Source organism: Aphelocoma coerulescens, chromosome 1 (genome assembly GCF_041296385.1).
Source record: "Aphelocoma coerulescens isolate FSJ_1873_10779 chromosome 1, UR_Acoe_1.0, whole genome shotgun sequence".
In the NCBI taxonomy this organism is placed as follows: domain Eukaryota; kingdom Metazoa; phylum Chordata; class Aves; order Passeriformes; family Corvidae; genus Aphelocoma; species Aphelocoma coerulescens.
Genome location: NC_091013.1, coordinates 93,428,798 through 93,442,237, shown reverse-complemented (window position 1 = coordinate 93,442,237; position 13,440 = coordinate 93,428,798). Strand labels below are relative to the sequence as shown.

The following is a 13,440-nucleotide window of genomic DNA, read 5'->3' as shown; positions in this document are numbered from 1 at the left end:
TTCAATTTGAAAGTTAAATGCAAAGTGGTAGCTCTGGCAGAAAATTACTGTATGCATTTCTCAACCATCTGATTAGCAATAGGTTGGTTGTTTCTTTAACTAAAGAACATTTGATTCATTTAGCACAGGCTGGCAAACCATTACATTCTCAGGTTGCCTTAAGCTCCCTCACTCATTTTCTCTCCCTGCTACACAACTGTAGGGGTAAAGCACTGGCCTTGAGATAACTGGTAAGCTGACCAGAGCTTCTGTGGATTGAGCTCATGGTAACACAGCAAAAACAGGGTGTCAGATATTATACTTGGAGAATGTGGCTGCTCATTTTTGTAGGACTGGAAGTAAAAAAGTGACACCTATTCTCTTGCAGTCTGTGTTGGCTCCATAGCCAGTTACATCAGTGCTGTTAGGTGAACTGATAGTTTCCTAGGTATTCCCCAGGACCCTGCTAGGTGATGCTCTGGTACAACACTTGAAAGCAGCAAAGATGCTTCTACTAAAAAGCCTACTGGCTACCCCATATGAAGTCAGCAAGCAGAAGACTCTGAGGAGTGCAAGGACTTGTACCTACTGTTTATGGCTCTTATTTACGGTGTGGAAAGCTTGAAGAGCAAGGTGGGGACCAGTCTATGTTTATATTGGAAGCAGTTTCTGAGGCTGACTGGATTCCGTATTCATACAGCATCTGTGAGGAATGAGATCCCCCTTCTTCAGTCTACAAGTCCTGTCAAAATACTGATGCTACCTTGAGTTTGCATCTTCTCTCTATCTGCTCTCAGATGATTGATCTAGGTGACTGCCAGGTGTTCCTTCCAATCTAAATATTTCTGTGAACTAAGAAAATGGAGGCAGATGAAGGTGTGTTCAAGAAGCTGAACAAAACTGCCAGGTGATTTTTTTGTTTGTCTGGGTTTATTGATGATCTTATGTTGGCTTGTTTGTCCTTCCACAGCCTGCCAGCGAGGGTTCTACCGCCACTCTCTAGATGCTAAGCGCTGCCTGAAGTGCCCCCCCAACAGCTTGTCCAACGAGTCAGGGGCCACGTCTTGTTCCTGCAATGCAGGCTTCTACCGAGCACCTTCGGAGGGCCAGAACATTGCCTGCACCCGTGAGTTGCACATAGAAAGAAAGAACAATATCCACACAGGCTGGGGGATGAACTTACTGAGAGCACACCACAGAGGGGAACTTGGGGGTACTGGTGGGTGAAAAATTGGGCGTGAGCTGGCAGTGTGAGCTTGCAGCCCAGAAAGCCAAGTGTATCCTGGACTGCATCAAAAGCATGTGACCAGCAGAGCGAGAGAGGGGATTCTCTTCCTCCACTCTGCTCTTGTGAGACCTCATCTGGCGGGCTGCATCCAGGTGTGGGCCCCTAGGACAAGAGGGACATCAACCTGTTGGATCAGGTGCAGAGGATGGCCCTAAAAATGATTGTAGGGATGGAACACCTGTCTTATGAGGAAAGGTTGAGAGAGTTGGGGTTCTTCAGCCTGAGAAGAGAAACCTCTGGGGAGATCATCTTGTGCCTTTCAATACTTAGTGTGGCCTACAAGAAACATGAAGAAAGGGGTTTTAAACCAAGGCCTGTAGTGACAGCACAAGGGGCAATGGTTTTAAACTGAAAGAGGGTAGATTTAGATGGGACATGGATTTAGATGGGAAGAAATTTTTTGTGATGAGGGTGATGAGACACAGAAACAGTTTGCCCAGAGAAATTGTGGGTGCCCTATCCCTGGAAGTGTTCAAGGTCAGGTTGGATGAGGCTTGGAGGAACCTGGTCTAGTGGAAGATGTTGGAATAGAAGGGGTTGGAACACAAGATCTTTAAGGTCTCTTCCAACCCAAACCATTCTATGATTCCACAAACAAGGATATGGGTGAGGAAACAAGTTTGGGAAACAGGGATGAGAGAAGGAGAGGCTGGGGTGGACAGAGAGCTCCATTTGAAATGCATGAGCAGATGGGAAGCTGCCACAGAACTTTGGGAATTAACAACTGAATCTAACACTTTCTTTCATGCTCTTTTTAGGCCCGCCCTCAGCTCCCCGCAATGTCAGCTTCTCCCTCATTGGCACCCAGCTGAGTCTGTGGTGGCAGCCGCCCAGCGACCACGGTGGGAGGAAGGACCTGACTTACACAGTCTTCTGTCAGCGCTGCCATTTCCTGTCCTGTGAGCCCTGTGAGGCTGGCGTGGTGTTCTCCCCCAGTGCCTCTGGTCTCACGAAACCTGCAGTGGACGTGGATGGCCTAGAAGCTTACACCAACTACACATTCACTGTGGAAGCCCATAATGGTGTCTCAGGAATGGGACCTGCTCCACAGAGAACTGCTCCAGCTGTGTGGGTCTCAGTTGGACATGCAGGTTAGCAGAAGCAGAGAAAATTTCTTCCTGCTCATCATGAAAAGGAAGAGGAATCTCTGAATATTTAAGCTTTCTCCATCTTCTCCTTCTGCCTGACACGTGTGTGGGTATGGTATGATACGGATTCTAAAGTACCTCTGCCTCTGGCCTGTAAAGTCCATTAGTCATATTCCTTGTAAATCAAAGTAGCAGTAATCATTATCCACCAAGAACTATGAATCCGCCAAGAACTTAACAGAGGTGAGGAGGATGAAGCCGTCCCTGTCACACAGCCTAAGTATTGTTACCTGTGTGACAGGAAGAACGAGGGCTGTGTCATGAAATATTTCCTGTGACTCAGATATTGCAAAACACCAAACACAACAGAAACCCTGGTGTAACTGGAAAAGAAAAGGTTTTGGAAGCATGGAGAGATGAGGATGTTACATCTTGACACATTTCTGTAGGTTAGCTTCAATCTGGCTAGCTTGGCTGTCCTTGTAAATACTTTCCAGAGCACCGTGAAATGTGATTATAGAAAAGTGACATCACAGTGCTCAACAGCCCTTGGTGCATTCCCCGGGTTCTAATTTAGTAACAAAATATGACTTTTCTTCCTGATGCTATGCGGGGGCAGCACAACCCTGAGCTAGAAAAGCAGAGCTACTTTTGGCTTGCCTCATCATTTCCTGATGATGATGAAGGACAAGGAGAGAACCAGGCTTAACTTCTCAGTCCTTGCAGACTCTTGAGAATTATCTTTTTATTCATGAACAGCATGCATTTGCAGTCAGCTGAGAGATTTTGAGCACTGAGTTTCACTGTACCCTTACGCAATGCAGCTGCATTCATAAATCATTACATAGGATAGCTGTGCTACTGCTGCTGTAGGAGCAGAAAATCCTAACATTTTTATTTCAAAATGGACACTTTCAGTGCAGTCCTGGAATAAATGTAATTTCTTGGAGAACTGATTTTGTTTTGAGGGCCAAAAAAAGTTATGCTTCGCTGTTGGGGGGCAGAAGCACACTGTTCATGGAAAGCAATTAATTACAACTGGAGACCTCATTTCCCTTCCACCACACAGGAGAAAGATGAAGGAGTGGCAGTGGCAATGAGACTCAGTTGCAGTTGCATGGTGTGACAAGAGCTTCTGGTGGAGAGAGGACCTGATTTTCATTATGTTTGTATTTCTCCCTCATGTGTTCTGTGTTCTCTCCCCCGCAGCTCCAGTGACAGTATCCCAGTTTATCCTGACACAGAGAGATGACAGTAGTCTTTCTGTTTCTTGGCTTGCCCCACGGCAACGCAGCCGGACCTCGGTGGAGTATGAGGTCATGTTCTTTGAGAAGGTAAGGCTGGCCTGATTTGCTCTTCCCCCTTTCACCCAAAGGGGTGGAAGTGTCCTCTTGTTCAGCATGCATTTGTTACTTAATCCTGTTTGCTTCCTGCAGGGAGAGGAGGCACGTTACACAGTGAAGCACCTTCTTGAGCCAAATGTCACTCTGAGAGACCTGCAGCCAGACACAGCCTACCTGCTCCGTGTGAGATCCATCACACCCCTTGGGCCTGGGCCCTACTCCGCGGAGCAGGAATTCCGCACCCTTCCGCCAGGTAAAGGACAAGCACTGGTATCTCATCTGGGAGAAACCCACTTCCCCATCAGATTGTATATTCACATGGTACATGGATCTCTTTTCGTGTTCTGCTGGCTGTAAAGCACACTCCTGAGTTCCTTGTCACCAGAGCCAAGCCTGTTGCTTTGTAAAGACAAAAGGCATTTTTCCTGTTTCCTTGCTGTCTTATAAAATTCTCTTGTACTTTCCCATTCCCTGATCAGTCTCAGTTTATTGTGTTGTACTGGCACAATAGTTAACCAGACCTTCATTTAGTTCTTGAAAGACATTTTGATTTTAGCTAATGTTTCTAAGTTTGAATGCTGGTCAAATGATTACCATATGCCACCTTTTATGTGCCAGTTACTAGTGAAAAGGAGAACTCAGAGAACCTCAGCACTGTTTTTTCCAGCTTTATCAGTTCCACTGTATGTAGTCCAGCTCCTGAATGTAGCTCTTCCCAAAGAGATGGTTTGCCACTGAAAAAAGTTCTTCACCAAAGCACAATGTGTAGAAGGCCAGGCTATCAGGGCTACAAAAAGACCTCTCTCCTGTGTCAAAGAACATCTTATATAGGCCTGACATCCAACCTCCTCTTTCCCTGGGTCACCCAGAAACTTCCCCTTAGTCTAAAGTTTTCTGTAATGGAGTTTGCTCTCTCTTCAATCCACAGACTCTTGCTGACCCTATGGATAACTTTAGAAATACATGCATTGAAGTGCTGCATTTGAAAGTTTTATTGTAATGAAATAAGGACACGGAAGAAAGCTAAGGCATACCTTAGTGTAACTAAACAGTTAAATTAACAGTGTAAAAGCTGATAAGGCATTGGGATACCATTACTGGAATATAAAGGTTGGGCCCTTTTTGGCACCTGGAGCTTTTGGTAAAATCTTCATGAAATCACAGTGACAAATGATAACAAAAATTATGTTTAACCAATTAAATAAAGTACTACAAAGGCCCTGTGAAAAAGATGTAAGTTAGCATGCACAATTGTTTTGATTAAGAAAGAGTAAATTAGAAAGTACTTTCATCAAGATTATGTTTCATTTCAAATAAAAGTTGATCACCTCATCATGCCAAGACAAAGGTATTTTGAATATGAAAGGGATTAAAAGGAAGTGCCAGCAAGGTTTCATTTAATGAGTGTTCTTGTTTGATCATACTAGAAGCATTGTTTAGCTGTTATAGTCTAGGAATATTAGTGCAGCAGGATCTGCAAGGAGTGGCAATTTTATATTTAAATCTGAGTTTGATAATTTAGATCCCCTAAATTCCTGCAGAAGTCCTATATACCTAAAAGCTTGTCCATTTTATTGATAAAAGATACTATTTCACCCTCCAAATCTTAGCTTTTTGATTTTAACAAAACAAGGACATTAACTCTGCCTCTTGATTTCTGCTTAACTAAGCTGGTGATTTTTAGTGATTTTAGTGGGATGAGTCAGCATCAGAGGAAGAATAACTAGTGTTAATTAGGCTTTATGGATGCTGACCATTGGACTAGATGTTAGGAAACACTTCCCCACACAATTCTCTGTATCATCTGTTCCTTGCTTTTAAATCTGCTCATTTATTAAAAAAAAAAAAAAAAAAAATTGGGGACTTTCTTTCTTCTGGATGTTTTCCTAAATCTCTTTGGGGAAAATATTAAAAATATGTAGATTCTCATTACTTTTTCATTAATGCATTTTAAATTTTAAAAACATTTTTTAAATTGTGGGAAATAAGTTTTAAAAACACTAACAGAGGTAATTTAGCATTTTCTCTGATGAATTCAAATATATTTGTGGAAATGCCTAGCTTTAACTTGAGAATCTAAATGGAAGGAGACAGCCTGTGTTATGTGAACACTATCTGAAAGCTACCCAACCTCAAAATGAAACCACCTGATGCTCAGTTTTGAGAAAACAGGAATATGATGTTAGACTGCAAGCTTGTAAGTCAGTACTTGTTTCAGGAGTCCTATGCAGACAGGGCCTTTTGTCAGGGTAATTAGGCAAAGGAGCAGCCCCACATGTTGATGGGAGGGGAGCATGCAATTAATTTCATAAACAAGAAGAGAGTCACTTTAGACTGTTGGGGAAAATCATGTCTTTGCTTTTCCATAGTTTAAATCAGGTACTGAACAGGAAGAAGGGCCTGATCTGAAAGGATTGTTGGAGAGGAGTGGGAGGGAAGGAACATCTGTTCTTCATTTTTGAAAGTGTCATGGAATTTAAGTAGGAAATCAGACATAGGGATAAATTACTCAACTGGAAGACCAAGATTGTAGATAAGAGTCAACCAGATAACCACCAGAAGGTGCTCCACACACACGAGCAACAGTATGATAGGACTCCCATCTGGTGGCTCTGCTGCCTGGAAGGCAAATGGCTGTAACTTGCCTAATGCCATTAACTGGTAGAAGCTGGTTGTTATGTTCCAGACAAACAGACACTGGTCTTCTAAGTGATGTGGCCTCTCTCTTTGCTTCTGCAGACACGGGAGCTCTGTCTGGTGGAGTCATAGTCTCTATTATCTTTGGCGTTCTCCTATTTATTGGGCTAACTCTGGGATTTGTCATGTTTCGGCGAAAGTAAGTATTGATTTTTGGTATTAAAAAGGGTATAGATGTAGGAATAGCTGAGCTATGGGAGCTTGAGAAAGGGAGACCCTGTTTTCTCACAGGGTATTGTATAGGTAGAGGTTACTTAGAGAAGAAAAACACCAGTGTGCTGCAGCAAGATGGGAAGGGTCTCAGTAATTTTGATTAGCAGGATTGGAGGGATTGATATTTTAAGATAATATTTGCTGTTGGAAACAGAGGAAAACGTGGTGATTTCTCAGTTTTGTTATAATCCAGCAGCATCATATTGTTATCATGATAGAAGAATAAAAATGTTGTTAGGGTACAACCATTTCTATAGCTGCTGACCAGTTGAGTGGTAATGCATGTATGCAGTCATTTCAAACCATTTTCCACATACCATTACTGCTGGGGTCCTCTACCCATATACAGAATTCTACTTTCCTTCTCAATGTCTATAAGGCTGCTATTGCTTGGTTTTAAGAAGATCAGATACTCTACTGGAAGCATACAGAAAACAAAATAAACAGAAATTCGTCTGTAACTCAGCACAAAACTCCCTGTATGAAAACAAAGCTCCATTTCTAAATGTTAATGAGCCATCACATTTTATTGCCAGCCGTACTTTTCCAAGTAGGTGCAGTGTCTGGTTCCACTTTGCTCTGTGCTACCCAGAACTCTGTCCCTAACCAGCTAGGGAAGGCATGCTGGAAGTCTTGCTTTTCCCTTTGCTATCTGCTGACCATTTATTTTCACAACTCTTTCTGATGTTCCAGGAGGGCTCGTTGGAGACACGCACGGCCAGATTACAATACTTCGGGCTTTGAGCGAGGTGAGCTTCAAAGGGGTGATAAAACCAGGGGGAAGCCTGGAATGTGTTGGAAGGGATGAAAAGAAATATTAGTTTCAAACCAGACACTGGCATGGCTTTTCTGATGTAATTTGTCTCTTCCCACAAATTCTACTCTTCAATGTAGGTTTGGTAGATTTTTTTATTGCCATTGTTAGAAGCCCATGGATTCACTTCTGCTTTTGTAGCTATTCTTTAAAAAGGTTGTCCAAAGAGCAGACAGGCTAATTTGCTCTTTTGTTTCCCTTTACCATAGAGAAGGTCTGGTTGAAACCCTATGTAGACCTGCAACCATATGATGATCCCAGCAGAGGAGTCCTGGAATTCACTAAGGAACTGGACGTCTCTTGTGTCACTATGGAGAATGTGATTGGAGAGGGTGAGTTACTTATTGCTCTCCCCATCTTTCAGTTTCCCCACATTGTTGTTTTGCTACCCATCCTTGAGTTAATCTGTGACATTTTGCCTCTGGTTGTCTTCAGGGGAGTTTGGGGAGGTCTATCGTGGGTCCCTGAGACTCCCAGGGAAAGAACGTATTGTGGTTGCCATCAAGACTCTGAAATCAACATACTCAGACTCACAGTGGTGGAACTTTCTGCGTGAAGCAACAATTATGGGGCAGTTCAATCACCCGAACATTGTGCGTCTGGAGGGAGTTGTCACCAAAAGTAAGTAAGAGTATGTGTGAGAGAGTCCTGGAATGAGAGCAGAAACTGGCACATTTCTCAGGCCTTTCTTAGTGAGTTTGCTGTCAGAGAGGCTGTTCTGGGAGAAGACAGGCATTGTCATACCAGAGAATGAGGAAGGGAGGAGAGGTACGGATTTCCAATAGAGTCCTGAGGCAGTGTTAGGAGAGATCTTCTAGGGCTGGTGAGTAGATGAGGAGTTGGGATAGTGTAAGGGATGCTGCAGGGTTATATGTGTAACACCAGGAGGAGTACAAGATCATTGGGAGATGTCAAAAGAGAAGGGGCAGCCAGCTGTGCCAGTGGAGTGGGGTTGTTAGCTGGGGTTGGACATGGTTCTCTGTGTTGGGGAATGTGGAGAGCATTGAAAGGCATGAGTAGGAGAACTTGAAAAAGGCTTAAATCCTCTTGTCTTCCTCAAGGGAGGCCAATGATGATCATCACAGAGTATATGGAAAATGGAGCACTGGATACCTTCCTCCGGGTGAGAAACTCCAATCTGTAATAAGCTTGTGTACTGCCAGAACTTGCACTTGACCTGGATTTAGGGCCCTAAAATAAAACTAGAAATAAGATCCAGACATCCACTTACTTTCTGCTTACTGACATTTCCAGTGTCAGCAGCAGAAGCTTGATGCCATCCAGTTTGTTCAGTGACCAGAGTGGTGTCTGGAAATGCAGTTGCCTAATGATGACTCTGGAGACCACCACCAGTCCCCTAGTGAGAACCTGTTGGGGTCTTTGGGCTGCAGCATTGCCTTTTTGCTTGTTCACCACTGCCCGTTTTTGTAAGTTAATAAGGTCAGTGACTAGAAACCAAGCGGATCAATGTCACTTCTCTCACTTCTTCTTCCATGCAGGAGAATGAGGAAAAATTTAGCCCTGTGCAGCTTGTGAGCATGCTGCAGGGAATAGCCTCTGGCATGACCTACCTTACAGAACACAATTATGTGCACCGGGATCTGGCTGCTCGTAACATCCTGGTGACACGCAGTCTCCAGTGCAAGGTGTCTGACTTCGGTCTCTCACGAATTTTGGAGAATGATGCAGAGGGAACCTATGAAACCAAGGTGAGGCAAACCCAGTCTTTCAGCTGTGTAAATTAACTGTAGTCTCTGAGGAAAACCTGTAGTAAAATTACAAGTCATGGTGTGGATGGTTCAGAAGGTGGTACTTTTGTCTCTGGAGTCCAGGTTGATTTAGTTTGCTAAGAAATTCAGAGGGACTGTGGTGTTAAAAAATGAGAAGCAAAATAAGAGGTCTCACCTCTTGGACTCAGTTACTGAATCTAGCTTAGAAGATAGCCTTGCTGTGATCAGAGTTTTGGACTAGGGTCATCTCCATGTCTCTTTCAATGAAAGTTCCAGTAATTCTAATTCAAAGCAGGGCTGTGACTGGTGTCAGGCTCTTCACTCCCACAGCAGAGATTTTGTGTAGCATTCAACTGAACAGAGGGCTTAAACTCATTTACTTTCCAAGAATATTTCTCTCCTTTTGAGAAATTTCCCTGGGGTGGTTACATGTCACTTCAAATGAAGTGGGCTCAATCTCGGAACCACTTTGTAAGGTCCTTGCATGAAAACACTGGAGAAATACAATTCAGTGATACATGCTGGATACACTATGTTTCTGCTCTTTTACAGGGTGGTAAGATTCCTATCCGATGGACTGCCCCAGAGGCCATTGCTCATCGGATTTTCACCTCAGCCAGTGATGTCTGGAGCTTTGGAATCGTCATGTGGGAGGTGCTGTCATTTGGTGACAAGCCATATGGACACATGACCAATCAAGAGGTAACAGACACTGAGTTCAAGGGCTGATTTAAAAAATAAACAAGGCATGTGGGCTCAACTTTTGTAGATCCCCCTCAACCTACAGTCTTGGCTTTCTTTTGAACACATAACTACTATGTTTCCCTCCCTGCTAAAAATCAGTGCAACCAAGTCAAGGACAATAAGTATTGAGGTGTCAACAGCAATAAGCCAAATTAAGAGTAGTTAAATCAGCCATGGCATTTGGATCTGGAGATATTCTCCACTGGTTTTGTTTTCTCCTTCCTCTAGCTCTGGTGCATTACGTGTCATCTCATTCTAGGTTCAGAACATGCTGTTGAAATTATTCCTCAGAGTCTGGTTCCCCTTCTCTCACTGTGCCAGGACCATTTGGTCCTCACTTGTCCTCACTTCTCATGAACATGTCCTGAGTGGCAAATGGGAGCTAAACTAGTAAAGGACTGAAAATACATGCATATGCCATTTCAGTTTTTGGCATCCCTTAGGTGTCTTGATCCTGTGCTGTGCTGCCCAAACCCTGTGTCATACACATGTAATCTGCATCACCCCCTCCCTGGCTGCACACTGTAAAGTGGTGAATGGCTGCTCCCAGAGGTTTCTGGCTTCTATTCTGCACTCTTTGCTCTTGGCCAGATTTCTCTCTGTCCTCTGTGCAGGTGATGAAAAGCTTAGAGGATGGGTACCGGCTCCCCCCACCTGTGGATTGCCCATCTATCCTTTACGAACTCATGAAGAATTGCTGGTCACACGATCGGATGAGGAGGCCTCATTTTCAGGAAATCCGGGCACAGCTGCAACATTTCATCTCAAGTCCCCAACTCCTCCGGCCTGTTGCAGACTTTGATCCCAGGTAAGCAGGCTGTCACCAGAGGAGGAGGGGTTAACTGGGATGTTTCACCTCCCATCCCCAGCAGGAGGAGAGGCAGTGTGAGCAATGCAGACTGGAAAGATGCACCGTGAGTGCTCTGTGTGCAGAAGATAGTGGTCATCTCTGTCTCCTGGTGACAGAGGGCAGAGCCACTGGCCTGCTCTGACCTCACTTTGCAGAGAGCAGATTAGTTGGCTCTGCCCTGGCAGAGGGTGCTTGCTTGCCCTTCGGCTACTGTCTCCCAGTGCTGTGCATTTCAGGTGGTTGCCTGGCTAATGAAGCGTTTATGTGTCTCTAGGGTAACACTCCGTCTCCCCAGCTGCAGTGGATCCGATGGGATCCCCTACCGATCCATCCCTGAGTGGCTGGAATCCATTCGCATGAAGCGCTACATCTCCAACTTCCGCACTGCCGGCCTGGACACCATGGAGTCCATTCTGGAGCTCACTGCTGAGTAAGTGCAGGCCAGGCTCCCACAGGGCCCCTCAGGCTGTGCTACAAGGAGCTGTGCTTGTCCCTGTGTGATCTGAACAAGCACTGATATTTACTTGGAGGGCTTCTCTCCATCCTTCTCCATGCAGTTAAATGGAAGTGGACTGGCTTCTTCACCTAAAAGGGAAGAATCAGCCCAAACTGTGAGACTAATTTCCTAACCTAAGGCCCTTCAGGGGTCTTCAGCTGCTCTAAACTCACATCAGACACAAACAGCAATGGGAAAGAATAGATGGCAAACAGTTCTCTAACCTGTCTCCCCACCCTTGTAGGACTTTGTAAGATAATTTCCTTGCCACAAATTCCATATAGACTAGTGATATCCCCCCCACTCCATCAGCCAGGCACTGTTGTGTCATAGAGCAAATCTTTCTGGGCTCCTCAGAAGGACTCAGGACACAGCTGTGTTATTTTGTCAGGGATGTACAGCCAGCTCCAACCAGGGCAGTTACATGAAACAAAGGAGCAGGCACAGACCTGCTGAAGGGTTGAGACATGGCCCCTATCACAAGCTGATTTAATTACAAGTCCTGATTTACTGGGAGCACAGGCCTAGTCACAAAGTGGGAGAGGTCAGCTGACTGGGTGGGCAGAGGTAGCCAGGGAAGGGCAGGAATATCTAGGAGTTTCTTCCCTCTAGAGGAAAGGTAGGTGTATTAGGAGGCACTGAGGGAAAGGAAGATTTCTGAACTCATGCTTGGTAACTGTTTCTGCCCTTACCCACACCCTTGTCCCTAAGGAACAAGAACAGCAATTCATTTTTTCCTTTCTTTTCCCATTTCCTTCAGGGACTTGAAACAAATGGGAGTGTCACTTCCAGGCCACCAGAAGAGGATCTTGTGCAGCATCCAAGGCTTTAAGGAGTGATCAGTTGCTGCATTCTTAAGCTTGAAAAATGCCCATCCTTACCAGATATCACTTGGAATCATTCCTATGGCAATTGCTTCCAAATGAGTGACTGGACAAGCAAAGCAAAACAACCAGAACTGAAAAAGCTCATGAGGCAACACCACCTGCTCTCATTTCTGTTCCCCCTTGCTTTAGCTCTACAGCAGCCATCAGTACGTTTCAGAGCAGTGGTCTTAGAAACTGTTCTCAGCCCTGTCTTCTGCAGTCTACCTTGTGCAGCACTAAGTAGGCCTTGTAGTCCACATACTGGAGTTTCAGACCCTCAGTATATCAGATGGAGTACAAAGTGGATGGAGGGTGGTGGATAATGTTTTAAGATTGGAGATGAGGGTTCAGGATAGACTGGGACATTCAGGGAGCAGGCACAAGTGTACAGACAGGTAGAGACAGGGCTCATTCACTCCTTGGCATACATTCCTTCTCACTTCACCAGCACCCTTCTGTCTTTCTTATTTTGCATCAGGAACAAACTATTCAGTTCTTCACGAGGCTGCTGGTAAGGCATATATATTTTTAATGCAGCTATTCTTGCCTTCAACACCAACCTGTGGTGTACTTCTTTCTTTGGAGGAGAAACTGGGAGTAGAAGCACACCCCGCTGTAACCTGTGTGATCACATCACCTCAGCATGTTGCTGTTTTGCACATGCACACTTCAGAGGGGAGATTTACATCTCTCCAAACTGCTTAATACCTTTTCTTATGCCATGGACAGAAAACCCTTTACGTATCCATTTTTCTCTGCCCCTTTTTAAAAGAGACAATAGTCTTGTTTGGCTGGAATAGGGTATTTGTAACAGAAAAATGTGTAGGTGGTCTGTCTTACTCCTTCTCTATGGAGGAAATGTTATTATTTATCAGATCTCAAGACAGTTATAGTCTGTAAATAATATTTTGTAAATAAACCTGTGGCAGAGCAGGCTGTGTTGGAATTCTTTGGCTTAATTCAAATGTGATTGAGACCTTTAGCATACCTATCATAAGTTCCAGCAGGGTCCTTACATCCACCTTTAGTTGTTTCAGCCAACGGTCTTTGTCCATTTAACTGCAGATGTAACATGGAAGTGCAATTGCATTAGGATTAAAGGATACCTTTGCAGCTGGTCACTTCAGATTTTTTTCTTTCAGCCAGTTACAGGCTTACCTATCCAACATCCAAGTCCATCTTTTTACAGATCCTGTGATTATTCCTAAATCATAAGAAATATTAGCAGCTACTGCTGTGTTTGATGAAATACATGTGAGTAGTACTTCTTTCTCCTGCAGACTAGACTGTCCAGGAGAAAGAAAGATTCTCACTGATGTTCCTGAGACTTTC

At 44.3% G+C, this 13,440-nt stretch overlaps 1 protein-coding gene across 2 annotated transcripts in view; it reads left to right on the top strand.

Moving 5' to 3' along the window:
* EPHA1 (EPH receptor A1) overlaps positions 1-13,229 on the top strand; it is a 34,283-nt gene extending 21,054 nt beyond the window's left edge. For both annotated transcript variants that reach the window (XM_069018226.1, XM_069018235.1), the window contains 14 exons: positions 950-1,105; positions 2,026-2,358; positions 3,565-3,689; positions 3,792-3,951; positions 6,438-6,534; positions 7,302-7,357; positions 7,632-7,754; positions 7,858-8,043; positions 8,484-8,545; positions 8,922-9,131; positions 9,705-9,854; positions 10,511-10,704; positions 11,021-11,176; positions 12,003-13,229. In XM_069018226.1, the coding sequence (XP_068874327.1) occupies positions 950-1,105; positions 2,026-2,358; positions 3,565-3,689; positions 3,792-3,951; positions 6,438-6,534; positions 7,302-7,357; positions 7,632-7,754; positions 7,858-8,043; positions 8,484-8,545; positions 8,922-9,131; positions 9,705-9,854; positions 10,511-10,704; positions 11,021-11,176; positions 12,003-12,081 (2,087 nt within the window). In that variant the 3' untranslated portion in view covers positions 12,082-13,229. The remainder of the gene's footprint in view (positions 1-949; positions 1,106-2,025; positions 2,359-3,564; positions 3,690-3,791; positions 3,952-6,437; positions 6,535-7,301; positions 7,358-7,631; positions 7,755-7,857; positions 8,044-8,483; positions 8,546-8,921; positions 9,132-9,704; positions 9,855-10,510; positions 10,705-11,020; positions 11,177-12,002) is intronic.
* The last annotated feature ends 211 nt before the right edge of the window (positions 13,230-13,440 follow it).